This window comes from Ceratocystis lukuohia (assembly GCF_044167205.1).
Source record: "Ceratocystis lukuohia strain C4212 chromosome Unknown Supercontig1_pilon, whole genome shotgun sequence".
Classification (NCBI taxonomy): domain Eukaryota; kingdom Fungi; phylum Ascomycota; class Sordariomycetes; order Microascales; family Ceratocystidaceae; genus Ceratocystis; species Ceratocystis lukuohia.
This window is the reverse complement of record NW_027263520.1, coordinates 4,834,602-4,861,486: the sequence shown is the minus strand read 5'-3', so window position 1 is coordinate 4,861,486 and position 26,885 is coordinate 4,834,602. Positions and strand designations below refer to the sequence as shown.

Here is a 26,885-nt window from a genome sequence, read left to right as displayed (position 1 = left end):
ATTTCATGCCCCATGCTGGGGCTGGTCTCCCAATGTCTCCTAATGCACAGCAATTGCCAATCCTTTTCTTGCATCTGCATGCGCAGCCTCAGGCTAAATGAATGCTGCGATGAGCAAGGCCACGAAAAAAAGCAAAGGACCGGCCAACACAGGCCCTTAACCCCATATCCGCGCATATAAGTTGAAGGCGACATCCCTGCCAAAATCCTAGACTCTAGACTTGGCTTTACGTCATTTACTCAATTACGTCGTCAGCAGCTATCATTAGAAAGTTAGGCCACTGTTTTATCTTTATCTTGGTAGCTGCCATCTTGTCCTTGACTGTTCGATCGTGAAAAGCTAGCTAGCAGCCCTCAAGGCCCTCGCGCATCCTGTTCCTCACTCCTTCGTTTCGGCCTTTGAATTGCACCGACTGCACTATAGTAGAAGAAAAAGCGCACGTGATGCGGAGGCTCGTTGCGGGCTCCGTATTGGCTACTTGCCACCTGGCAATCTGGCATCTTCTCGGCTTCTTTTAATCTAGACACGCGGATGCAGACATCGCGTCATTAAGGCTGGACTCTTCGCGTATGACTCTATCAATGTTTATAGATTCTCTCTTATCTAGTACATGTTCTGCTCCTTATTAACATACTGAACCCGCAGATGTAATTCTCTCATGCTTCATACTAGCGTTCGCCCCCTCCCTTCGCTTGTGCGCCACGCATTCATTCTTGCCGTCTAAGGAATGCATCGGAACCTCTAACACTGTCAAGCTTGATGTTGGTGGCAGTTTCAGCGCCGATATCGCGATTGCTATTTGCCCTTTAAAACACGAGCCCGGATAGTCCCGAAAGCAGGTAAAGCACTACTAAAAGGCGCCCGCATGTTGGAGTCACCACCCGCAATTCTTTGGCGTGGTTTTGAGCGATAAGGATATTGGATATATACTGGCAAAAATGCGCTCCCGAGTGTCGCTATCGTGCTGACAGGCTAGTAGAGATAAAAGCAGCTAGGCCAACTAAACCTAGGGCGCTGACGCTCCATACGATCTCTCAATCAAAGATACATACGACGGCTTATTTTCATATGCTGATAAAGGACTCTCGCCTGAGCAAAAATATGCCGGAAAATTGCAGCACATGTTCTAGGCATGATGCTGGGCTTGTGTTGGCTGCTTGTGGATGTGCATGCATGATTCTATCTTGGTCTATTACACGGCAAGATAGGACATGTTTGTTTGGTATAGTGGCCAGCCATCCCCTAGGCTCAAGCCCGGAGATGATATCAGGGAATTTCCTGGAATCAAAGCCGGAGTCACTGGCTGAGAGCTTTCTAGCCCCACTTGCTGTTGCTGCTGGTGGGAAACAGGAAGAGACGTAGAGGCTAAAGGAGGAGTAGACAATGGGACCTCTAGGGAAGGCGACAGGGATGCCAGAGAAGACATGCTCAGGTCACGTCGATGGGCCACAGGCAATCCATATGATGGCGAGAGTCTTGAGCCAGTTGGCGCATTAGCCGCCACAGCGAGTGATGGGAAGAAAAGTGTGTTGGGTGGCGAGCACCCGCTGATCTCGGCGTACTTTCGCTGCAGGTCCATGTACACCGCCTGGAGGTTGGCATAGTTCAGCTTTTGTTCGTCGAGCTCCTTTTCCAGGTCTTGGATGCGCTGCTCTTTGCGCTGGCGATAGGCCCGCTGCGATGCCCTGTTTTGAGCCCGCCGGCGCTGTTGGAGACGAGAAGAAGACCTTGGTTAGACTTCTGGTGGGACTGATGCATTGCAGGCTTGGGCAGTTACTTACGCCGAGGACAGCAGGAGAGGCATTTTTGTACCGGCTTCCCCTCTGTTTTTTGGAGCGGGAGGCATCACTATTGCCGCACACTATGGTCTCTGGGGAGCCTGATTGATCAGGGTCGCTCTGGTCCTCTATGAAGGTGAGCGCTGGGGAAGGCGTGTGACTGACGGAATCCGGAGAGGGACTGCCATGAACCTGGAGAGACGACGAGTCGGCGGGGCGGGCGTTGAAGACAGAAAAGTCAAGCTGCTAAAAGAAATCTAGTTAGCACAGCAGAGCAGCAGAAAGGGGTTTCGAAAAGCGCACATACAGACAGGATGTCTTGGGCTTGAGCTCCGGCTCTACTGTCTACCTCAGGGGCGGCCAGAGATGCAACAGGAGCAAAGTTTTGTGGGCGGGGGCTCTGGAGACCAGGGGCCGCGGCGTTTTGGGGATAGACATTGGCATAATCAAAAGTATTGAATATGGTGCCAACGGCAGGGTTAGGGTAGCTGACGGCAAGCAGGTCCATGCCAGGCAAGGCGACGTCAAAGGTCGATGGAGATGGGGATGGAGGGGATTGATGGGGAGGGTATGTCTGAGGCATGGCAAGGAAGAGCGACGACTGGGGATAGGACAAAAGGGAAGGGGAGACAGCAATGGAGAAGTGGAGGCAGCAACGGAGAAGATGCTGGGAAGAATGAAGAGAGGCAGCTGTGATGATGCAGTGTCTCTGTTGGTTTCAAGATGGCAGAGAGAAGGGGTATATATGTGTAAGACTTACATCCGTCTCGACCTGGCAGAAGAAGCACAAAGGAAGGAAGAAAGGTAAAACAGAGCGAGCTAACACCCTGCAAAAACCATACCAACACTAAGAGCCATGCAATCTACAACACAGACCGCATAGAACAGGGTTGCATTTGGGTACATGGGCGTGCATAGAGACAAATCTGCCCTGAACAAAATAGTAGCGACGCCATGAAGGGAAGGGAGTCATGGGATAGTGGGCGAACGGGAAGAAAGAAGAGGGGAACAAAGGGTCTCTTTTTGGAATAGAAATGACGAGAGAGAAAAAAAAGAAAACAACACACACCCCTCTCCCTTGCCTGTCGTCGAGAAAAAGTAACCTGGCCGAGTTTCTAGGTCGCTCGTTAGTACGTGAAGGATGCGATCTGCATGATCCTTGGGACTGGCAGAATGAGGTGTTAGCTAGTAGCACAAAGGTACAAATTACAGGCAAAAGAGCAGACAAGATACAAAGCTTTCTGTGTAAGTCAAAGGCTAATCATGCTAGGGCTAAGGGCCGGGGTTAGCGCAGGGGAAAAAAAGAGAGGAGAGGGACGGGGGGCTAGCACCAAACAAAGGCCCATCTAAGCGGCCGATGTGGGAATAGTGTCATGCTGTTGCAGGACTCACACACACACAAACTCGAGCTGCGGGCAAAAAAGCACTACCAAATGGCCAAATGAGGGTAAAAGAGAGGGAAGAGGAAGAGAGAGAGGGAGAGGATGGGAGGGGGGGGGGACAGAAAAAAGACACACAAGTATAATCACGGCCTATCTGGCTTAGGCTGAGTGGAAAGATTTCCGAGGCGGACAGAAAAGAAGATGGAAATAGCACTAGGAGGGAAGACAAAAACAGACCACGTGCATGTCTTTAGATAGTATGATGGCAGACTAAGATAAAAAAAGAAATAGTGTCTAGCAGCGAGCCATCAAGGAGTCTCAGGCAGAGCTTACACACTGGTGGTCCTGCCCGCTTACCACACCTCAGGCACAGACTCGATGGAAGCGTGCTTTTATCTTGCCGTCAATAGTCGATGTGTTATATTGGCCGCGTCAAGCGCAAACAGAGGCTACTAGACATACTGATGGAAGGGTGCTGCGTGCTGGGGGGCCCTTTGCGCAGCCTATATGATGCGCCCGTCTCCTGGATGGGTCGATGGGATTAAGCGGATTAAGCGGCGATAGAACGGCCGCTGCGTAGCAGGACAAGACAGAGGCAGCAGGAGAGAAGGGCAGAAGGAGAGAGAGAGAAAAGAAAGGGTGCGGAATTGCTGGAGCTGACAGAAAGAAGCCAACAATTCAGGCCCGGCCTAACATGATTGCTCTGCTGGAAACGCAGGTCAAGTCACGGGTGGAGTCGATGCGCAGGAGCGACAGAGGCTTGTGATCTGTAGCGCGGCTGTTTGTGCTGTGTGGTTGGCTTGGTTGAGATTCAGTTGTTTTGTTGCATTCAGCTTTGGGACTGGCTGCCCGTATCGTGGGATATTGCAGGCCTACCGCCAGGTGAGAAGCCTGTTGGCAGGTAGAGCGACAGGGCCATAGCCATAGCTAGGCTATTGTCTTAGGGTTCTAGGACGGGGACAAGGGTATGGACAAGGACAGGGGCAAGAGGGGACAGGGCAGGGCAGAGCAGGGCAGAGCAGGGCAACGTTCCCCACTATTTTTACCCTGTGTTCATTCATACCCTGCACCTACAGCAAGAGGCGGCCGGTTTGAACGACCCAGTCCAACACAGCCTAGGCAGACCTCGAAATTGAGCTCCCCTAGGCTGTGTAGGGAAGAAAGTTGCGGTCTTGGCCGATGGGCATGGCGTGCCGTGCTGGTGGTGTAGGGCTACCGGACGCCTCCTCGATGAAGGAGGACAAGAAGAAGCGGAAAGAAGAAGGGGGAGGGGAGGGGAGACGTTGAGCGTTGAGGGGTGCGTGATAGTGTGTGGCCTTTCTCTCCTTGCTTCTTCTTCTTTTTTTATCCATCGTACTCCATTTTCGTCCCTTTTTTGCGCTTCTTTTCTTCTTTTCTTCCCGCGTCGTTTCACCCTCTTTCTTCGCTTTCTTCACCTCCTTCACCTCCTTCACTGTCTTCACCTTCTTCTTCCCGGCCCTTCTCCCTTTCAGGGGCTGCATTGATCGTTGCTTACTTGGAAAGGAAACGTAATATGTGCTCATGTTTCTCCCTCTGTTCCTGTTTCCAAAACCTCGGGACTGAAGGGAGAGTGGAAAAAAAGTTTGGGTTGCGCACATCAAGCAAGCTGTGCGCCTCAACTGCATGGCCGTTATGGAGAGATACAGAAGCAGCAGCGAGGCTTGAGCCAAAAAAAAAAAAATGAACACTGGACTGGCATTAGTGTCCTTTCTGGGCGCTTAGCCGCAGCCGGTGAGAACAGCTTGTTCTAATAAAATACTCTATTTTATTAGTTCCCAGAGATGGATGGATCGAGCTGACAGGGGCTACATGGTTGGCTGGTGTTGAGCTCCCCCGTTCTTTTGTTGGCCTGTTTCTCCGAGCTCTTTTCTTTGTCTTTGCATCCTTTCTGTTTCTTGTCCTTTCTGTCTGTTGGGCTGGCCAGCCGTTTTGGCTCGCTTTGCGCTTAGCAGCCGCGTCTGATTGGCCGTATTTGGCATCGCTTATCGCTTGTCCTGGAGAAGAACTCTGTGCTAGCGTGTAGCGTGTAGGGTGTAGCGGAAGGTCGGAATGTCTGGCTATATACACCTCGTTGTAGCAAGAGAGAGAGAGAAAGAGAGGAAGAGGGCGCGACTCGGCCAGTTCCTCGTCTAGTTGCCTTGTTAATTTGTATACAATGTCTAATTCTTACACTGCGCCTAGTCCTACACATGTGGTGTAGCATGACCTACAGAGCATGCTCGTCCACCCATCTATCTACACACACACACACAGCCGTCCGCCACCAATGTAACTGCTGCTGCCTCCAATCCTTGTCTTCAGCTAGTCTTTTTGCTAGTCTTGCTAGTTGCTTCTGCTGTAGCCGGAACTGGCCGCCCCAGAGCTGCCTGTGCATCTCTAGCGCCCTGTGGATTCTCAAATAAGTTTGCAGCTGAGAGAGAGAGCTCGAACTTGTGACGCGCCTCATCGTACTTGCCCTCGTGCCACAGAAGCTCGCCGTGCAGCAGCTTAGATGTGACGGCTGCCTGCTTGCAGCTAGGCGTGTACTCCCATAGCGGGATGTCGTTGAGCTGCCGGTTGACAATGCGCGTCCAGTTACGCGACGCAGAGACGGCATCCCGTGCAGTTTTTGGCAGCGCCTCACGATCGCTAGGGGCGAGTGTGGCATATACTTCGTCACGGCGCTGAGATGGGACAACCGCCTCGGGGTCAGTGTTGAAGAAACTGGCAGCCATGGATATCACTGGAGGGTACTTTGGATTAGCGCAAGTCCTGTCTGTTAGGGTAAATCTGTAAATCAATGCTTCGTACTTAGCAGTGACTGGTCGCAGCGGTCCTTGCACATCTGCAGGCCCTTGAAAAAGAGTGGGATGCTGAGGTCATCATCTCCCGATTGTTGGTATGCATTTCCCAGCACTAAAATCCGCCGCCACTAGTCAGTAACCCGTTTGCATTGCGCTGGAACAAGACTGGACAAAGGCCGTAAACAAAATGGACTTACTTTGGAACAAATTCGCAATCTGGTCTGTCGACATCCAGTCGTCCTCCATAGTCTTGACGCCCTTCTGGAAACGACGCTGGTTTTCCTTGAGCGCCTGGCTAACAGCCCACTCCAAGAGCTCTCTGCCGCGTTTATGCAGCGCGTCATACGAGCCTTCGCTATGGCACTGCGTCCCCATCTCAGCGCTCATAACTACAGCCCACTTGAGCAGTCGCGTACGCCGTGCCCATACATTCTCTCCCGCCGCATTCGGCAGAACAGAGGATACCACGTCCTCGTCGCCAGCTCGGACAGCACCAAACTGGTCGACCAGGCCGCGATCAACGAGGTCAGCCAGATTTGCAACCCACTCAAGGCAGGCCTGGCGGCGCACCATGCAAATGTCCAGTGCCTGGTCGAAGCGCTGCAGCGTGCCGAGGTACTTGATCATGAGCATGTAGGCGCCCATGCACTCGTCGGAGAACGGGTCCATTTTCAGGTCCTGCATGGCCTGGAAGGCCTGCATGAAGCTTTCCATAGCCCGCGCATCGTCTCGCTTGTATTTGGCCCAGTAGATAGCTTTGCGCAGGTGCTTTCTCACACGCGAGGGGAACTTGGACGTCGGATCGGGCTTGAGAAATTGATCGTAAAAGACTGCAACACAGGCGGGTGTCCAGACAAAGAAGACGCTAAAAGGCGGAGTTAGAATAGCCGGGTTGGAGGGAGGAGGGCTGTTGGCCCTTGCGGCCTGGTACTCACAACATGAACCACGCCACAGTCAGCGGCTTGTTTCGCCCGTACGACTCTTTCCAGTATTCCTTTTCGATCAAGAACTTGGGGTTCAGCTCATCCCAGTAGTCCTTCCACGAAGTAAATGTGCTTGGGTCTCGCCAGATGTACTTGTACTTCTTCTCGGGCCGAGGTGGCGTCATGTTACGCGGGACCCTAGGATTCGGCACTTGAGCACCCAAGTCGGAATCCGAATTAGTTGACTGGAAACGTCGGGAGACAAGTCTCTTGGTGGCACAGAGATCACAAAGACCAAGCAGTGCTGCTGCTTGTGTTGCACGGAGCCCGGAGATGGGCTGCAGCGGCATCTGGACCATGAGAGAACGGACAGCAACGGCGGCTGACCGCCGGGGGAAAGCCGCGGTGTGTAGCATTGGTGGCGAGTATTGACGGGAGGATGGAGGCGGGTGGCTACGTCATTTGAGAGTCGATGGGGAAAGAGGTAATGATGGGAAGCCGCTATCGCAGCAGACAAAGTGTTGACTTGGCTGCCCGGTTCCTGGGGATGAAGGAAAAGTGAAAGCGGGTATTGGTGATTAAGCCGCATGTCAGCAGCTGTCCCGTGCCAGCTGCCAGCTCCTGCCAAGCTCTGGCGGGGCATTTACCTACCTACCTGCCTGTTACCAAGAGCTTTGGCCAATAGGAAGAGGCCAGTTACTTGCGAGCCTCAACAAGATTGCTACAGCTTGAAGGGAGCTTCTTTTCAGTGACGTCCTTATTCTTTACTTAGACAAGCTACATCGGACTTTTTTTTTTTTTTTCTGATTCTCTTTTTTCCTTTTCAGACATCCATTTCTTCTTGCTCTTTTTCTTTCTACTTCATTTCATCCAATCAAAATGGCCGGAAAGTTTGAGCCCAAAACCCCCGTCGATCTGGCGCCCCCCAAGGATGACCTCATATCGCTAGAGAGCTTAGCTGAAGCCAACGGTAGGTGTATTAGACGTTTATATTTGCGCACAGTGTACCCAGCTCTAACAGCAGTTCGATTAGGTGCCGAGGGCTCGAAGTGCTATGTTGCTATCAAAGGCATAGTGTATGATGTGACGGGCAACAAGTCCTACCAGCCGGGAGGGGCATATGCTGGTGAGTGTCTGCAGGGCGGGAAACTAAGCCATTATGAATAGAGCTATGCTAACAAAGCGCCTCGCCCCCTCAACTATTCTTTCCCGCTATAGCCTTTGCCGGAAAAGACGCTTCTCGTGCTCTAGCCAAGGTGTCTACCAAGGACGAAGACGTGAAGTCCGAGTGGCAGGACCTGACAGACAAAGAAAAGTCGACCCTTAATGACTGGGTAACCTTCTTTTCCAAGCGCTACAACGTGGTTGGTCTAGTGAAGGACGCCACAAACATGGAGAAGTAGGATACCAACCAGCAGAGACACGAGGCGGGGCCGAGCTAGACCGCCTGCCCATAGCTACATAATACAGAGGACACCGTTTTTGTTTCATGCTAAGCAAGCATTGCCCATTTCTTTTTTCATGTAAAACAGAATGGCTGTGTATTAGAGTAGAACGAACTTTTTAGAACTGCGAAGAGTTGACGACGACAAAAGAAAAACAAAGCGAGTCTGGGGCCCTTTCCTAGGGTATTTTTTTTGGCAAGAGATATCTATGGTCTCTTGTGTGGCAAGATTGAAGAATCCGGCCTGGAAGCTACTCCCTTGCTACCAAATATAACCTCTCACTTGCGCGGCGGGTACGAGCTTTGGCGGGCTTCAGCAAACTATCTCGAAGCAGCCTGTTGACACGTTTCGCATGCGCCAGTTTGCTCCCAGGTATTGCGCAGAATGTGCATGCCCATGCATCTGTGCTGGGGGTGGCAACGGGCGTAGTGGCAGTGGGAGGTCAGACGAGTGACACTATGGCCACAAGTGAAGCGGTATTCGTCAAAGTTGCACATTGTATGTAGCAGTGGGTGTGAAGGTGTGACTTGAAGACGGCCGTGGGTGGGTAAAACGGGAGAGAAACTAATGGCAGCCACTAAGAGCCAGTTGTCAGCTTAGAAAACATCAAGTTGCTGCGGAGGCCTTACCTATATCTAAACGGCAAGCGGGTATGAAGAGCCTGGTAGCGAGTGTTTGGCAGGGGAAAAGAGGGCAGAGATATCGACAGAGATCGTTCCAAAAGCAGACAATACCAGGCAACTTGGCAAAGATGAATGCGAGTTGCAAGTGGGTAAACCATGGGATGGGCTTGATATGAGAAGGGCCAAGCTTTTATACACATTTGGGACGGCCGCTAGCGAGCCTGGTTGTCTGGCCGTTTGGTCGTATCTCCTAGGATGTGGTTTCTCCTCCAACAATTAAATTCAGCTACCCTCAAAGATAGATGCCGGATCATAGGGAAGCGAAAGAAGACGCAGGAAAATGACAGGATGGAATGCAACAAGGCTAGCAGCAGCCAGCCAATGCAAAGAAGACAACGGAGAAGAGGTGAAATGAGACAGTCAAGGCGATAAGCAGGACAGTAGCATATGCTGCTAGCAGCTGGTGGAAGGTGGTCACCTACAGAGAGTATCTCTTGTCTATCTGCAGAGAGTACCTCTTGTCTATCTGCAGAGAGTACCTCTTGTCTATCTCTAGTTAGCTACAATGAAAGCCTCGCTAGCTCTATGCCGCCTTGTGATCTTTTTGCCTTCTTCTACCTGCTTCTGGTTTCTCTGCCGCCTCTATCCATATGACTAAGATTAAACCTAAGTGATTGACAGGTAGTACAAGATTACAGCGCCTTTGTACAAAGTACTTTCATCGAGCACCAAAATTGTGCTGGCCTACAAGTCTCAGTAACCTGGCACTTAGACAGCGGCGGCTTGGGCCTTCTATGAGTTGGCAACGGAGGAACCAACAATAACAGCAAACAGATAAACGCAAAGACACGCTAACACAGCAACACAGGGACACAGAAACACACACACACACACACAACGAAGCTCGGCAGACAGAAAGGAAGTATAAAATTAATATCATCAAATCAACATGCTGTCTTAGAAACCGACATGATGCTTCTAGATGGTTGCACCTGTAACATGGCGGTTGTGGGTTTCTACTATTCAGGCTGTCCTACATTTCCCCTTTCTCCCCTCCCCCCTCCCCCCTCTCCCCCCATACTTAGGCTTTGCCGCTCCGGCTCCTACGTTGCTTCTCCTGCATCTCCTACTTCTCCTGCATCTCCTACTTCTCCTGCATCTCCTACTTCTCCTGCATCTCCTACTTCTTCTACATCTCGTCTTTGTGACAAGCTACATGCATCCATGTCCGCCACCGTCTAGGGGTATGTGGTATAACTTTCAGAGCCTACATAGCACAAAGCTATGTGGTTGTGTACGCTTGTACCCCCGTGAAACTGGAGCACGGGGCCGTTTGTTTTTAATATAGACGCATCTGATGTGTTAGTACGAAACAGCAAGCAGACAAGTGTCGTTGGCTCCGTTTGTTTGCTCTGTGTTTGACTGTAATCTTGGAGCCTATACTTGCGCCTCCTAAGCCTCACCGATCTTGCCGCAATCTATCCAAGATCTAGACAAGCGCAGATGCACGCAGAATCCCGTCCCTCTCTATCCGTTTGTATATTGGCTTCAACAGCAGGGTCAATTAATAATAATAATAAAGCTAGGCCGGCTGTCCAAGTCACCGGCTATCTGCGTGTTAGTAATCAACCTGAGAAGAGGCAATGAGCCGCAATAAGAACACGCTTTGAAGTCCAATGCTGGCGCCCGTCTTGAGGGATTCGCTACTAGTTGCTCACTTCGCTCGCTCAGCAAAGATCGAGGCTAGTAAGTTTTGGAGATTAAATAGGGTTACGCTACTAGGGTTGATTGCTCTTGTGATGACAAGTTTCAATAAAGTAACACATGGTTCCTTTCACAACTCCTCTCTATATTCATCTACTTTATCTCGAACAAACCGCGCAGATTGATCCCTTTTCATAAAACGCATGTGTCAGGCTCCATGAGCCACCCGTCACTGTTGTATGTCAATAGCTTACGTAAAAGCCCAGACTCACTTACCCTTATGTTCAAGGGCCAACACCATTCTACCTAGTCGCTCACCGACTCGCGAATATAGAACCCAAATGCATATACATTGCCACCGCTGGCTTGAGACACTGTCTTTATGATGTAGAAGAGAGCAGTTAGGTGGGCTTTAAACAGCCTACTGGCGATCATTAGACGTCTTTGGGCCTGGATGTCTCTCTTTGGCATGTTAACTAATGCACTTGAGACTCTATATCTGTACCACGAGTCTATCAAACTGCCTAAGGAAGACCTGCATGCCCTTTTTTTTTCATTTAGCTCAACGTCTGCACACGAGTTTCACGATAGCCACGCCCATTCATGTACTACTGCTTGGCGCCTCTTTGCCACGCATGTATCAGTACCTGATGCGCAGTTTTGCAAAGGCAGGCATTACTTGCACACCCTGGCTAAGCTACATATGCTATTGCATTCAGTTGGCAATTCAATCCTGGTTGGCATCTCTCGCAGCCCGTGCTGCATTGGAAGGCTATCGTCTGTGGAAAGATCAAGATGTCCCGTTAGGCGTGGGCGCGGGTGTCAATCCTACTCTTGACATACCAAGCCCCAGGCTAAAATCAGGTTCGGACCGGGTCTTGGGCTCACACACCGCAATGTGGTCTCAACAAGCTGCTGAGATGAGCAGCAACATTATATCTTGAGGTGTAGGGAGAGAAAAAAAAAGAGAAAAAAAGAAGGAAAAAAAAGCCATGAATCCCGAGTCTTCCCGCCCGCCTTGGTATTTCTCTACATGGGCTGCTTAGCGAGAGAAAGCCTGCTGCACTGATGTCATAGGTGAATAAACACGATTTTGACGGTCTGTTGAATACATGGATAACAACGCCTTCAGGGTTGACCCCAGCGCCTGATACGCTGCTGGAGGGGATGCGCATCCCATTGTGTTGATGTCATGTCACGCTGGCCGTGAAAACCTTCAACAATGCACCTCTATGGAGTTGGAGCGCAAGTCCTACCGGGGGTCTTGTCTCCTTTGCTTGTGTAGTTTCCTCTGTATGACGCTACGTTATTTTTCCTTGGTGCCCAAGTATACGCAACAATGGGCCTAGGAGATGACATAAGAGACTGCACTAGATTAAGAAGACTGGCGAGGATGACAGGCAAAGAAACCGGGCGGAGGAGTTGTACTAGAAGGATGGGGTGTTACTTCATGCATAGATATCCATGTGCCGTGTTTGCTTGTGTACGCAGATATACACAAATATGGATGGCCGGCTTTGGAGAAGGATGGCAGGGAAGACAGACGCACACACAAACAAACATATGCGCGCGCACTTATCGCGAATCCAGCGGTTGTCTGTCTGCCCCTGGGTTGTGGTGGTTCTACTGTCATGTCGTCTAGCCAAGTCGCACAAGTACTTTCACACACGCTATTCATCAGCAGCGTGCGTGCGTGCGGGCGTGCGGGCGTGCGTATGTGCGTACGTGCGTGTGGTATGTGCTCGTTTTTGTTTTTGTATTTGTTTTTATATTTATGTTTATTTCCATTCTTTTTTTCCCTCATGGCCTGCCTGCCCCCATCTTGCTGACACAACAGGCCTATTCGTGAGCATCTGCGACGACGTGGGGACACCGCAAAAGTAAGCGAGGGAGGCATGTGGAAGAGCCTGGACAGTACGTCTCGTTTTCTTTATAGGATGGGATCCCTTACTGATACCAGCCTTCTTCATGCTCCCCTCCCGCAAGTCTGTATCTTTGGGTTTTGCGTGTCTGCGTGTGTAGTATGTGTGTGTGCATTGACAACGAAGCCCCCAACTTGCCAGTGCTAATGGAGATCTTGTTCTGTCTAGTCACGGACATGTACAACATAGTGCATATAGCAGATGGCCAGCCCTATTTTAGGTTACAGGGCTTGGATAAAGGGAAGGGCTCGAAGAATGGGCTGCCATGGGCTAGCTTAGAACCATGGGGCGGGCCTTAGCTTGCTGTATCCCAAGATCCTCGCTGGAGCCCTAGAAAATCTTTTCTCGGGACAAGAGGAAGGAGAAGAAGAGGGGTAAAGAAAAGTGGATACAAGAACTTCGATTTGCAGCAATTACGTTATCAGAGACTGCTCCCTTTGTTTCTAGTCTTTTAGCCTAGCTCTTTAACCCTAGTCAGCCTAGCTCTGGGACGGGGCTCCCCTGCCCGCCACACACACACACACACATACATAGCTTCGAAACGTCAACCTCACTTGATTAAGCTCGAGCCAGAGCTATGGCTGGAGCCAGAACAAGAAACACAAAAACAGCCGGCTGATGAGAGCTCGTTGCTAGCTATAGACATAGCCATGGGGGGGGGGGGGGGGGGGCCGAGCCGGTGCAAAGAATAACGCAACAGCTAACTCAACAATCAGCAGCCGCATCGTTGGAGCTATGCCTCGCCCACATCCCCTTTTCCCACCAACAAAAAGGAGGCCATTCTTCTTACCTGCAATCCCCCCACGCTCTAATTGCTACTATCCTACGACTTCTTCCAGCATGCCAAAGAAGCATGACTAAGTATACGTGCGCTATTATCCAACTCACAAAGCCCCCCCCCCCCCCCCTTCCTCCAAGCTCGCTTTCCATGGCTTACCGCTTACATTTGTGTTTCATATGACAACCAACAACAACTTGCGACTGAGGTGGGCTCTGTGGCGACGAAAAAAACACAATCATCCGGGGAAAAAAAAAAAAAAAGACACTAGACGAGCCAGATAGCCCCGCGATAACCAAAAGAAGGAGCGCCTATGGCTTCTTTGATAGTCGTAGGCTGTCTGCCCAGTTGTTCCAAAGGACCTGGCAGCATGCGGCAAGCGTATATCCGCCCCGTAAATGTGAGGGCAATCTATGCCCCAGACACAGCGTGACCTATGCGCTGGCGCTACTCATAGGCCAAGCTCATGTTAACTGGCTTAGTTGGCATAGACCCAAGATTCATCCCACTGCGCGTACAGACTCTTGCCTTGCCCTGGACCCTGACATGGCCTCATCTAATCAGCGATCTGTAGCCAGTTGAGCCTTGCCCATGGTCACCGCAAGTCTGCAAAAATAGGGCTCAGTACGCCGCCACACTGAGTCCTGCCTGCAAGCAGAACACCGGACGCTACTGCAACGTCGTTCCCCGCAAAGCATCTTATCTAATCAGGCCCCCAGTGCCCTTTGTGCTAGCTATGCCTTTGATCCTGCAGAAAGTCTTGCCCTTACGTGAAATGACAGTAGTGTTTGCTAGATGTCTTCCTTCTGCTCCCCCAAATCGGCCTATCATTGCCTCATCTTTGTTGCTGGCCAGGATAGGACCCGCGTGCTATCACTGGGTTTCTGGGGTAAGGGCACTCACTGCCAGCCGGGGTGCTACCAGCCAAAATAGCCCCATTTGTGTTGTGTCTTCACGCTGCCCACCAAGGACACAGTTAGCAGGCCATCGAAATACGTGGTGTACCTGGACTCGTCTTGGAGCCATTTTCCCCAGGTCAGATGCTGCAGCTTAGCTTACAAGCCAGGCAACGACAAAGTCTCTTAAAGTCCTTGCATTTACGGCGCTTTTCGTTGGCGAGGAAGGTTTTCTTTTTTATGTCTCATTCTTTTTTTTTATCGGGGGGATTTTTTCGATTTCTTTTCTCCGTGGCTTCTTTGCTGTCTCCTATTCCTCCTACGCCGTTTCTTTTTCTTGATAAACGCATAGTGCGGGCTCGCAGTTCGTACTGGCCGGTCCGTGTGGCCTTGCATTACACAGAAGTCTGATGGGACTCAATGTGATTCACTCCATCTGGTGCGTAGCAGTGCATTGGCTGCTCGCGCACTTCTTTCTACTTCTTTGCTTCCAAACTGAGTTCTTTTCTTCCCAGGCCATGCTTTACGCAAGGTCAAGGTACGGGGAACAATTATCGCCGGTCTATCTCGCCTCAAAGTTTCCGCTCCCTGTCTGCGATTGCTTGATTTAATCAAGTAAAGTATTATCACGCCAATCAGGATCGCAAGGAAACGCCAAGGTGCATTTCCTACGATCAGGCCAAGTAATCGATTCTCCGGGTTGTTCCCTGTGGCTGCTACTTGCTCAACCCCAATGGCAGTTGTTGCTGCTCGAGCTGCCCTTTATGATCGATTCTCTCGCAGGCGTGGCACGGGCGAACAGACACACAAGCAAACCTGCAAGCCCAACAAACGGCCAGCAAGCTAGCTTTGGCCATTGGGGAGAGTCCCCTCTTGCTGGCCTTTTTGTGACCTTATTGCTAAATTCCAGCCAGTTCTGACGGTCAATCCTCCTGATTATGCAGGGTCCTTTCAGGTCGTGAGGCAGCTATTTATATACTTCGTTTACGGTGCCTTACGCTTCACCATATCTATAGCGATGCCCGTTCGATAAAAGACAGAAAAGACAGTTACAGACAGCGAGGGAAAAAAAGAAAAGAATTTACCGGATATACTTGCCAGACTCGCAAGTAGCAAATGCACAACGCTGTCATCACTGTGGCCAACCCTTACTTGCTCTGCTATTTGGCCCTTGTCCTTGTCCTGCATGCCCATTCTACATGTTCTTCATGCTAAGGAGGGGCAGTAGTATGAGAATATCAGAAGATTCATCCCCTATCCCTGCTCTATCGTCATCCAAGGATCTAGCTATTGTGTCAAGCACCAAAGCTCGCCATTGTTCTCCACCAAATCCAACCCACTAGTAAAATAGCCTAGAGCCCTAAAGACTCCAGGGACTTGCAAAACGACGCTAAGCACTTGCAGTCAAGTGCGCCCATGTTACACTCTTGCTATGTGGGAATGGCAGAGCTGGGTACGTAATGGCCTGCTTCGAGGCGGCCGACATTTTGTGTAGTTGGCCGGTGACACTCACTGGCAGCTCTTTGCTTGATTGCCTAGTGCCACGCACGCCGTACTCGACCTACACATCTGACGCATAGAGTTAGGGTTCTTACAGAAGCTCTACGTGTCTTCTACATTATGTGTCTACGGAATAATCTTTGTGGATTGTTGGACAGATAAAGTCGTAGATGGGGGGAGGGGGAAAGGGGGATGGTGCTTAGCACTGGTTGAACAGGCCAGCAACCTGTAAAACGCCGATCGCTAGATTGACAGCACAACAGGCAAAACTTCTAGCAGAGTTCCTTTGCTTTTGCCTCATATGCCTCTTGCATCTGCAGGAGAAGCCACTGATGAGCTGGCAGGAGACCCCGGCTGTTATCATCCACCCATAGGCCGGCATATCAATCACAGGCCGTAGGTCGACATGTCATTTACCGCTGTTTAGTGTTAACCGACAATGGGATATGGCACTAGGACAGAAATCGCCTCAGCGTGGTCTTGCTTTCCTGTTTTCTTTTTTTTTGTTGCCTCTTTTATCCAACATCAGAGACCTTCGGTGAATGCACACAAGCGTTCTACTACACATTTGAAAGAAGGGGCCAGGGCGCACAGCAGCCCCATGGTATATAGCCTGGAGTTCTATCGAAGCATCTACACCGGGGCGTTTGTACGTATCTTATCTGAGCTTACACTTGTCACTCATCATCATAGAGACACAAGAGAGACAACCTCCGCCTCTCTATGAGAGCGCTGCTTCGCAGCCACTGAAAAAATTCCGGCCCGGCTCTTTGTATGACGACACTCAAACTAGAAGAGAGAGAATAAGAAGGAAAGAACAGGGAGAGAGAGAGAGAGAGAAAAAAAAAAGGGAAAACAAGAAGGAAAAATCTGAGCAGCCTAACAACATTAGGCTAGTGCTACCATAGGGCAGAGATAGGTAGGTAATTTCTCAAAATAATTTCTCTTCCTCTGTCTTACCTTTTTCTTTTTTTTGCTACTCTTCTTTCAGAGCCATCAGTTATGCCTAATCGCGGTTTGCCTATCTCACGTTTGATATTTTCCGCACCCCACCCCTCTTGCCTCTTGCTGTTTAGTGATGCCAAGGTTTTTTCGTTTTCTCGTTTTCTCGTTTTCTCATTTTCTCATTTTCTGTTTCTCCTTCTTCTTCTTTCTTTTTCCCCAACGCCGCCCATAGCCCCCCCCCCCCAGCTTGCTCATGTGTTCTGGGTTTTCCAAACACTTCTTTACTCCGCAGCAGGAAAATCTCGGAAACGTCGACCTCGACTAACTTGATTCTTGTTTTCGTTTCCCTCGCTTTTACTGCTCATGGCATTTGCTCTCCTAGCTTGTCTCCGCCCAGCCTGCTCACTATCAGTTGCTGGAGTGCCATAGAGCATCCATAGCATCCAGCGTATGCCAGGTAAAGGCAAGCAAGCAACTAGCTAGCCAGCCAGCCAGCCAGCCAGCCAGCCAGCCAGCCAGCCAGCCGGACAGCCGGCCAACCACCCTACCCCTACACCAGAGAAGCTGAGCGTCCGCTGCCCTAACCCCCTAACCTTGGAAAGCAGCCACAATAGAGGCCCCTGCTATAGACAGGTAATACAATCGCCTGTATATTCAACAGCCCTAGCCATATAAGAATTCTTGCGGGCACCACAAGAAAACAAGACCTGAAAGACTGACAGCACAGCCTTATATGCCATCATCCAGCCGTCCGTGCTTTCTTCCTGAACCTAATTGCCCACAAACTCCGCTTGTGCACCGCACACACCCCAGGACTGAATCTTCCAGGACGGGCGCCGTGGCACTTGAAACCCTACGATGATGAGCAGATACATCTGGCTGCAGCTTGCAGCCATATGCGCCTTCGAAGACAACGGGGATGGCTTGATGAGGCAAACAACTATGTCATAGACTCTAGGGGTCTTGAAAGCCAATGAGTCCCTACAGAATAGGCAATATTAGCCCCCCCCCCCCCCCCCACAACCTATATACACAAGCCTAAGACTGTATAGGAACGCAACTCACATGCAAGTGTAGGGCGTGCAGAAAAAGGGCTCTTTAGGCGGGACCTATGAATTTCTCGGACGTCGTGTGGGCGTGTGTCTGTATGTGCGGTGTGCAAGAGAGGGACTTGACTCCGCTTGACATACGTGCTAACTGAAACCAAGCAATGACTACGTTTATTCACATGCCCATTAGAGTGCAGAGATGATGGCTTTGAAACTATAAGACTTATCTACTTCCCCCCGCTATCATATTCTCTTCCGCCTAGGTTAGTAGCGTTTGACCTCACCTCTTCCATTCCCTCTTAGAACTGACACTAATTCTCTCTATCCCATTCCCCAGCCTACCACAGGCCTTTTATCTTCTCTACAATCCTTTTTACTCTTTTTTTCTTCTTTTGTCTTGTCCTTTGCTTTTTCTCTTTCTTCTTTTTGTTTCCTTATAAGAAGAATCTCTCCTTCCATTCCCTCTTCACCTCTTCTTTTCATCTCCCTCTCTTCTCTCCTCACCCTTATCCTTTCATTCTCTTCTTTCTACAGTCAATCATCATGGCCTCATATCAACACTCTTCGTTCTCAAAACCCAGCTTGTCTGAACCAGCCGCCTTGGGTCTATACCGACCCCCCATCGAGGCCCAATCTACCCAGCTGTGGGCTGCCAACCCCAGGATAGCCACAGCTACAACCCATCCCCTGCTTTAGATATGGATTCACAGATGCTTAGAGCCTATGCTGCGCAGCCTACCTTTATAGACGGTGCTATTGATCCCTTCACTTCCGAATTGACCATCGGCTTGGACGCTTGCTATTTTGAAGCCCCCACAGTCCGGCCTCGCCAGGCAGGAGGATGGGCGTCTGTGGATGCAAGCGCCGTTGCTACAGAGCTATTTACTTATAGTCCAGACACAACGGCTGCCATTTCCCAGCCCGTGGCTGTGGTTCTTGATCCCTCTCTGTATGACCTAGGCCTTTACCCTTTGGAGCTTAATAGCTCCATAATAGACCACCACCCGTCTTTAACCAACTCCCTTGCGGCCAGTGAAACTACTGTGGGAATGGCTCGCAATTTTTCCTCTCATTCACTCAACTCTGTCCTAGGCCCGGCCGGCTTCTCTCATTCCCCATCGCGAGACTCAACCCCCGGTCTTTTGCCTTGCCACGGGTCCGGCATTTCCTCAACCCAAATGTCTCCTAATCTGGTGCCAGCCCCAGGCCCGGCTTCCAAGACAACCCCCAATAGCAGCTCTGAGTTGCCATCCATTGGGCCCTGCATCTTTCCATTTAAAGGCTCTAGCCAGTCGCCCCGGTCCCATACCCAGCAGTCTCAGCCCTCAGCCTACCAGCCCCAAGCTTCCCGTAACACAATCCAGCTCCGTGGGCGCCCTTCCCAACGCGGAAATTCCACCAAGATCAAGTCCAAACTCGGCGAGATCTATCCGTGCCAGTTTGCCTTTGCCGGATGCCGGTCGACGTTCCCGTCCCGCAATGAATGGAAACGCCACATGGCTACGTTCCACATCATGGAGCGATATTACAAGTGCACCGAGGAGCACAGGCTTGGCCGTGGTCCGTGCAACGAGGTGTTCAACCGCCCGGACCTGCTGATGCAGCATGTGCGGCGTATCCTCAAAGAGGACGACGGAGACGAGCAGAGCGTGCCTCGCGCTGAAGTCGAGCGCCGCCGCGACCAGAGCCTGGTCATCCGCCTCCAAGGTCCACCACCGCCTCTTAGATGTCCAAGCCCTCAATGCAATGCCATTTTCCCAGAAACGAAAAACTCATGGGATGCACGCGCCGAGCACATTTCCAAGCACCACGAGAACAAGGATACTAGCATCGTGAATTTCATCGGTGACTTATCCCATGACTACGACTTTGTTGTCTGGGCCCTGAGTATTGGCGCTGTCCAGGTGGGCAAATGCGGCGAGTATACGTGTAAAGCACCGGTTGAGACTACGCACCAAATCGCGCGCAAGTTTAAGAAGACACACAAGAAAGCGCTCAAATCGAAGAAGCAGGTTCTGCGGTCCAAGTGAAGTTAGCGAGGTGGTGCCGTTCTTTTGCCGATTAGGCAGTTAGCCTGTTGTCACTCGGTCACTTTGATTTTCCTACCAGTCATGTTTTCTGCATTGGCATGACGTCGTCAAACTGTTTCTAATTTGTGCGACAGCAAGCTACCAAGAAGAGGAGGAGCCATTGCTTGGTTGGCGTTTGCGTTCCATGTTTATATGTTTTTACGTTTTTATGGTTTTATGTTTATTTTTGGATTTTTTGACTGCTTGGTGCTGTCTCTTTTGTTGGTCCAGAGTTTTTAGAGTGGCAGTGGTGTTTTTTCGTAGATTTTCTCCTTTTGGTGGGTGCTTTGAGCATTGCATTTTTGCATTTCTTTTTGCATTTTTTTTTTGCATTTTTTTTTCCTTTTTTTTTTTTTTTTTTCTTTTTTTCTTTCTTTCTTTCCTTCTTTCCCCCTTTCTTTTTTATTTTCCCTCTGCCCTTTTCCTCTCGTGCTTTCGTCCTTTTTTCCTGTTTCTTTTGTTTTCTTGCCTGTCTATTGTTGCCATTTTCTGTTGTATTACTTAGACTTGTCTTTTCATAATTGCTCTTGTATGGCGATTTTGGGCCCTTTAGGGCCCATACGCCCAAATTAATTAATCATATATATATTTTTTTCTTTTTTCCTCTTGGAAACAATTCATATGTCCCATCCCATCTATACATTTCCCGCCTCACCAATATCCCATCCCGTCCACATGCCATTACACTGTCCTAAAGTCCCTATAGTGTAGGTTAGAGTGTGTATGGAAAAGCGGGGGGCCCTGAACTTCCTTCCTCAGCTCAGCCAAGGCTGATCCCCGCCAGGGCCCAAGCTACAACTGCCCAAACGGTGATGAAAAGACAGAAAAGGAGGGGCCAGCGCTGGTTACCCTTTAGCAGCTTTCCTTTATTGAGTGCGTGCCAGCTTCCACAGCAGAATACTGTGTTTGGCCTCGTATATATAAGAAAGTCCCAAAACCCGCTCGCGTGCCCACACTCCTTTGTTTACTCCAGCTTCTGCCTAGTCCTGCCCTGTAACCGCCCCCCATTTCCTGCATTTCTCGTTTGCTCTAATACGAGTTATCTTATCTCATCTAAACTCGACCTCAATCCTCGTTTTTCTACTGCAGTTGCCGTTTTCTATTTTGGTAATAAGCCCCTCTTCCGAGTATACGTCACTTAAGCAGCCTTGCGATCCAACTCCTCTTGCTGTTCTTTTTTTGCTCTTTCTTTTTTTTCTCGTCAGCTTCCTGCTTCGCTCTTGCTTTTATCGCTTATCTGAGCTTCCACGATGGAGTCCTTCGCCGCACTTAAGCGTAGAACGACAGACATTCTACAGTCTTTGCCCCAGTCGCTGCCCCACAACCTGCCCTCTCTTGCTATTCCAACGTTGCCTGCCCTGCCTACTCTGCCTTCGCTGACACCACGCGATGTGACTGGCTCTTGGGAGAAAATTAACGGTGTCCCGCACCTTGCCAGATCGTCGCATTCGTTGGACATTGTAGGCGGCTCTGCCTACATTTTTGGCGGTGAGCTTAATGCCAGAGAACCGGTAGATAACGCTATGCACGTGATTGGCCTCCCCTATAGCGGAGCTTCTGCCGATTATTACACAATTCCGGCTCAGCCGCTGGCCGGCCATCGCTACAACGAGCAAGTTGAGCAGGCAAATAGCGAAGGCGAAGATTCCAAAGCTATGGGCGGCAAGGAGGCTGATACAACGTCCACACCAGACCCTGAAACATCGCGTAGCTCGCAGGAAGACAAGCCAGACAGCGATGCCGATGATACGAATGAAGCTTCTGCTACTGCAACGCCTGTTGACAAAGAGCCCAAGGAGCTGGCTGAAATCCCTCTTAGCGCCACCTTCAACAAGTTCGCCGCCACAGACAAGAACAAGGTTATCGATGACCGGCCAGAACTAGAGCCTGTACCCGCTCCACGAGTCGGCCACGCTACTGCCGTCATCGGCAACCGTATCTTCATGTTTGGCGGCCGCGGCGGCCCCGCCATGATCCCGCTTGATGAGGGTGGCCGTGTGTGGGTCTTTGACACCCGTGTTGGCCGCTGGACCTTCTTGGACCCTGCATCTCCAGCACCCGGCGTACTCGTAATCCCCCGTCCTGCGCCGCGTAGCTACCACAGCGCTGCAGCCTTCTCTGCGCCGCGTGATTTCAAGCCCCTAGGCCTCCGGCGTACCAAGACCTGGGCTGAGTGGGCCGCTGGCGATAGCGCCGAGATCGGCACGCCGCAGTCGCCGATTGTAGGCAACATTGCGGCAAATGCTACAGACGAAGATAACGAGGGCTTTGGCACGTTCATCGTGCACGGCGGGTGCTTGGCCGGCGCGGGGCAGCGGGCAGCAGACGTCTGGGCATTCGATGTGCGCAGCTGTGTGTGGACCCAGCTGCCTGCTGCTCCAGGTGTAGCCCGTGGCGGTACCGCGCTGTGTGCCAGCGGCAACAGACTGTTCCGCTTTGGCGGGTTTGACGGCAAGCACGAAATTGGCGGCCAGGTTGATGTTCTGACTCTAGGCGAGGACCACTCTGGCCTAGAGCCGGTGCTGGTGGCCACCACTGAATGGGTTACCCTGTCGCAGCCGACTGCCGAAGACGGCGCACCACTGTCCCAAAGCCCGTGGCCCAAGGCCAGAAGCGTGGCTAAATTAGTGCCGGTAAGCCCAGCAGGGCGAGAGATGCTTGTCTTGCTGATGGGCGAAGGCCAAGCAAGTGCCAAGGGCCACGAGGGCGCCGGCAAATTTTTCAGCGATGTATGGGTTTTCCAAGTCCCCGCAGCTGTCAAGAGCGGCAAGATGGCGGAGGGCAAGTGGGCAGAGGTAACTGTGAGCCCGCATGACAGCGAAGTCTCAGCCGAGCTCCCGGCGGCACGTGGATGGATCGATGCAGCACCCATGGCGGAGACGGAGGAGAATGGAATCTTGATCTGGGGTGGCTTGGGAGAGGACAACAACCGGCAGGGCGATGGATGGATCTTCCGGCTGCACTGAACAGAGGAGGGTGGAGGGGAGAGTGTACATGATGGTCAGTCACAACATGATGATAAGGCTATAGTGGCACAGGAAGACAACATGGGGATATTGATATTGTTATTTGATGTGTACGTGCTTGTGCTTTGAAGTATCTGTTAAAATTTTCCCTTTCTGTGTTTGTTGTGCTGTGGCTTTCCATTCGTAATGTCGCTGTTCCGTTCCTGTGACTGGGGTCAAATGCTAAAGCTATCGATTGTGCTGGCGTTCCGAAAAAGAAGGGACAAAATGACAGCTGAAAAAAAAAATGAGAAAAGATGAGGCCAAATAGACACGGCTAAGTTCAGATAGACCTCTGCTGCTTCCCTCCTTTTTTTTACATCTCTTCTATTGCTACAGATCCGCCCGGGTTGTTTCAGTGCTCCACGGCTTCGAAGTCAAGGACGTCGGGCCAGCCGCATTCTCGCAGGTTTTCCGGCCAGTCTGAGGACCGGGCTTGGGAGGCTTGGCATTGGGACTAGTGACAGTTTCCTTGAGCCCGTCAAGCACCTTGACCATTGTCTCGGGGGTCAGGTCTTCATAGTATTCATCGTTAATCTGAACCATGGGCGCATTGACACAGGCGCCGAGGCATTCAACCTCAATGAAGGAAAAGAGGCCATCAGCGGTGGTATCGCCTTGGTCAATTCCAAGATGGTCCTTAATCGCCTTAACGATCTTGTCACTCCCGCAGCCACCGAGCTTGCAAGGAGTCTGAAGAGAAGGAAAGAGAGAAGCGTTAGTAGATTGGCTAAAGCAGAGGCTCCAAACAAGAAAAAAAAAAAAGAGAAAAAAGCCCATGCGTTCGCAGTATGGCTATTGCTCTCGTTGCACCATCTTACTTACAGTTGTGCAGGCCTGGACAAAGAACTTGCCGACAGGCGTTCGGTTGTACATGGTGTAGAATGAAGCCACCTCGTAGACACGACTAGGCGGCATGTCCAGCAGCCTCGCAACCTCGTTCATGACACTGATGCTAGTGAAGCCAGCCTGGCGCTGGCCAAGGTCGAGAATGGGCATAACGGCAGCCTTCTTGTACTGCGGCGGGTACTTTTTGAGGATCTCGGCGATGACCTTTTCATTTTCAGGCGAGAACTTGAAGGGAACATCGGGGTTGTTCTCGGGGGTGTTGCGGTGCTGGATGACAGGCGAGAATTGTTAGCAGCGCGTTCAAGCGAATGAGAACGTTGTTATGCAGCAATAGGTGCTGAGTGAGTCTGCGTGAAGCTTGCTAGAGCTCCTAGAACATCCCCACCTGATGCTGCAAACTTGAACACAGAGAGAGCCATTGCTACCAGAAGGGCTCTACCAATTGGGCCAACATACAACGCTGAGAGTATGGCTTGCCCGGGACACGGCCACGGTAGCAGCCGAAGCCCGCGGTCTGATGATGCCGGAAGGCCGCACGGAAAAGCGCGCTAGAGACAACAACTTAGAGGCCATTTCGAGTCAATGAGGCCGGACAGAGGAACAGGATGGCGGGAGCAAAACGAAGGACCAAATCGGTGGAGTCGTGGATTTTGCGGCAGATTAGACGGTCAGCTTGCGCCAAGAACGAAAATTGACCTCCCAATGCTAGAAAAGCCTGTGATGATCTGTTGGTTTGGTGTGCTGATTGGGGGTTGAAGAGGAAGGCGCTCGGGTAATGAGTGGCCGGTGATTGGCTGAGTCGTCGGCTAATCCTCGGCAATCTACCGTATTTGTGAAGAGAACTTGTGCAGAGAATTTGTGCTAAAGCGGACTTTATGCACGAAGTTTAGTTTGATGCTTCTCCCCTTGAAACAAGCACGTGAACTTGCCACAGGCTGGAAAGCATCCAAGCTTCTCTTTGCTTTGTTTGATACTAGATTTAGGCAATTTATCTGCACACTGCGCCGCAGCAGTCGTTCCTGCAATTGGCGAGGGGGTGCTTGCTCTGGACACGATACTGTGGTTTGTATGGCGGATTGAGGCGATTTATAGAGAGCTGCTATAGGGCAGCCATACTGGCTCTTCTGGGCTTACGAGCCTCTGACGAACTCAGCCACACCGCCGCGTAAACTTCGGCTGAAACCCAAAAGCCTGCTGTAGCTGCCTGATTGCTGTCGTCACTCTGGCCTTCAGCGCTACGAGTTTGCCCCCTGGAATCCCCTGGCTCTAGTCTCTACAGCAGCTTAACTACGCCACCAAACAGCTAAATTCCAGACGTCTAAGGCCTAAAGCAGCAGTCTAAAGTCTCTTCTCTCCATAAAAGCTATCGCAACAAAAGAACACCCCGATGCTTCCATCTGGGCCGGTCCTTTTCATACCCTTTTTTTCCTTCGCAAACACAATCCCATCTTAAATGGGCGTGACACACTCTTCAGCCAGCGCCAGATATCTTGCTTGTTGATTTTCATTTTTTTTCTTTCTATTTTCTCTCCTTTTTTTTTTCTTTTTTTCTTTGTATCTCTTATTCAACCTGATTGATCATCCATCTCTCCTCTTCGCTCTCCCCACCCACACGCCTGCCCGCATATACAGAGCACTCCCACAATATGCCAGACGCGCAAGACTCCGCCTCGGTAGATTCGCGCGATGGCTCGCTGAAGAATGAGAAAGAGAAAAAGAGCCGTCGGCCTGCCAGTACGTAGCCATCGGTCGGCTCGGCGGTCGTTTCTATTTATTTGCTGTTTACTGACTTAGCCCTGTCTAGATACCGCCTTTCGCCAGCAGCGTCTCAAGGCATGGCAGTAAGCACATCCTGCCCCCTTCCATATAGCCCTCAATAGCCTACCCTCCCATGCAGCCTGCAATGACCTGCCCTTCCCCTCCCTGACTAACATCGCCTCCCAGGCCAATCCTGACCCCCAAGACTGTGCTGCCGCTGTTCTTCCTAATCGGCATCGTCTTTGCGCCCATCGGTGGTGTTCTCCTCTATGCTAGCGCCCAGGTACGTCTACCTATCTCTCTTGTCCCCCATTCTGATGCTGACATCCCTCCAGGTCCAATCAATCCGCATCGACTATACCAAGTGCGCCACTGATGCCCCCCTCACCAATGACACCGACTCCATGGCAATCATGCCCTCCAACCTCATCCACACGTCCTTCAAGGGCTCCAACCTGAAGACCGAGGCCAGATGGTCTCGCATGGGAAATCTCAGCTACACCTATGATCGCGGTGTCACCCAGAACGACACCGTGCAATGCCGGATCCAGTTTAACGTCCCCGAGAACTTTGGCAGCCCCGTGCTCTTCTATTACTACCTTACCAACTTCTACCAAAACCATCGTCGCTATGTTGCCTCCTTCAACGCTGACCAGCTCAAGGGCCACGCTGTGAGCTACTCCACTATCAAGGACTCCAAGTGCGATCCCCTACGACATGACGACAAAAACAGACCCTACTACCCTTGTGGTCTTATTGCCAACTCCATGTTCAACGACACCTTTACCTCGCCGCGTAACCTCAACACCAACGAGTCATATGTCATGAAGAACAACTCCGACATTGCCTGGAACTCTGACAAGGAGCTGTACGGCCCCACCAAGTACAACTACTCGGAGATCTCGCCGCCACCCAATTGGCGCAAGCTGTACCCCGACGGCTACACTGCCGAGCACCAGCCGCCCGATCTGAAAAACTGGGAAGCCTTCCAGGTGTGGATGCGCACGGCGGGCCTGCCGGATTTCACCAAGCTGTACCAGCGCAATGACGACGATACCCTGGTGTCAGGAACCTACGAAGTCATTATCAACGACAGTGAGTCTAATCTGAGCTTTGAGCTGGCCAAGGTGCAGATGCTAACACGTTCTCTCTTTCTCAGACTTCCCCTCGCGTGCCTATAAGGGCAGCAAATCCTTCCTTATCACCACCCACACCGTCATGGGTGGCAAAAACCCCTTCCTTGGCATTGCCTACGTTGTTGTTGGTGGCCTGTGCATCATTCTCGGTGTCGTCTTCACCATCACCCACCTGATCCACCCGCGCAAGCTAGGCGACCACACCTATCTGTCCTGGAATAACACTCCTGCCAGCGGTGCTGCTGGCGCCAAGTCTGGCGGCATATCGAGCGGCAGTGCCGTTGCAAGTGGCCGCGACATGCGTCCGGGCGAGGCCTAG

At 51.2% G+C, this 26,885-nt stretch overlaps 7 protein-coding genes across 7 annotated transcripts; 4 read left to right on the top strand and 3 right to left on the bottom strand.

Annotated features, from left to right (window-relative positions):
- Positions 1-1,192: 1,192 nt before the first annotated feature.
- HOO65_011206 (bZIP transcription factor) lies at positions 1,193-2,361 on the bottom strand (the record flags this gene model as incomplete). Its single annotated transcript, XM_071005962.1, has 3 exons — positions 1,193-1,705; positions 1,782-2,024; positions 2,086-2,361. The coding sequence occupies 3 exons, from the start codon at positions 2,359-2,361 to the stop codon at positions 1,193-1,195; spliced, it is 1,032 nt and encodes a 343-aa protein (XP_070863028.1).
- Positions 2,362-5,478: 3,117 nt separating this feature from the next.
- Positions 5,479-7,303, bottom strand: HOO65_011205 (TPR domain-containing protein; the record flags this gene model as incomplete). The annotated part of the gene is made up of 3 exons (XM_071005658.1): positions 5,479-5,936; positions 6,162-6,829; positions 6,900-7,303. The coding sequence occupies 3 exons, from the start codon at positions 7,301-7,303 to the stop codon at positions 5,479-5,481; spliced, it is 1,530 nt and encodes a 509-aa protein (XP_070863027.1).
- A 463-nt stretch (positions 7,304-7,766) lies between these two features.
- HOO65_011204 (putative steroid-binding protein 3) lies at positions 7,767-8,290 on the top strand (the record flags this gene model as incomplete). The annotated part of the gene is made up of 3 exons (XM_071006203.1): positions 7,767-7,857; positions 7,900-8,013; positions 8,106-8,290. 3 exons carry the CDS (start codon positions 7,767-7,769, stop codon positions 8,288-8,290), a joined length of 390 nt encoding a protein of 129 aa, XP_070863026.1.
- A 10,157-nt stretch (positions 8,291-18,447) lies between these two features.
- On the top strand, positions 18,448-19,779 carry HOO65_011203 (uncharacterized protein; the record flags this gene model as incomplete). The annotated part of the gene is made up of 1 exon (XM_070999910.1): positions 18,448-19,779. One exon carries the CDS (start codon positions 18,448-18,450, stop codon positions 19,777-19,779), a length of 1,332 nt encoding a protein of 443 aa, XP_070863025.1.
- A 1,289-nt stretch (positions 19,780-21,068) lies between these two features.
- On the top strand, positions 21,069-22,784 carry HOO65_011202 (Nitrile-specifier protein 5; the record flags this gene model as incomplete). The annotated part of the gene is made up of 1 exon (XM_070999909.1): positions 21,069-22,784. The coding sequence occupies one exon, from the start codon at positions 21,069-21,071 to the stop codon at positions 22,782-22,784; it is 1,716 nt and encodes a 571-aa protein (XP_070863024.1).
- Positions 22,785-23,156: 372 nt separating this feature from the next.
- On the bottom strand, positions 23,157-24,245 carry HOO65_011201 (NADH-ubiquinone oxidoreductase 24 kDa subunit; the record flags this gene model as incomplete). The annotated part of the gene is made up of 3 exons (XM_071006000.1): positions 23,157-23,516; positions 23,649-23,939; positions 24,129-24,245. 3 exons carry the CDS (start codon positions 24,243-24,245, stop codon positions 23,157-23,159), a joined length of 768 nt encoding a protein of 255 aa, XP_070863023.1.
- A 1,073-nt stretch (positions 24,246-25,318) lies between these two features.
- On the top strand, positions 25,319-26,885 carry HOO65_011200 (Meiotically up-regulated protein 89; the record flags this gene model as incomplete). Its single annotated transcript, XM_071005761.1, has 5 exons — positions 25,319-25,406; positions 25,477-25,513; positions 25,617-25,713; positions 25,766-26,525; positions 26,590-26,885. The coding sequence occupies 5 exons, from the start codon at positions 25,319-25,321 to the stop codon at positions 26,883-26,885; spliced, it is 1,278 nt and encodes a 425-aa protein (XP_070863022.1).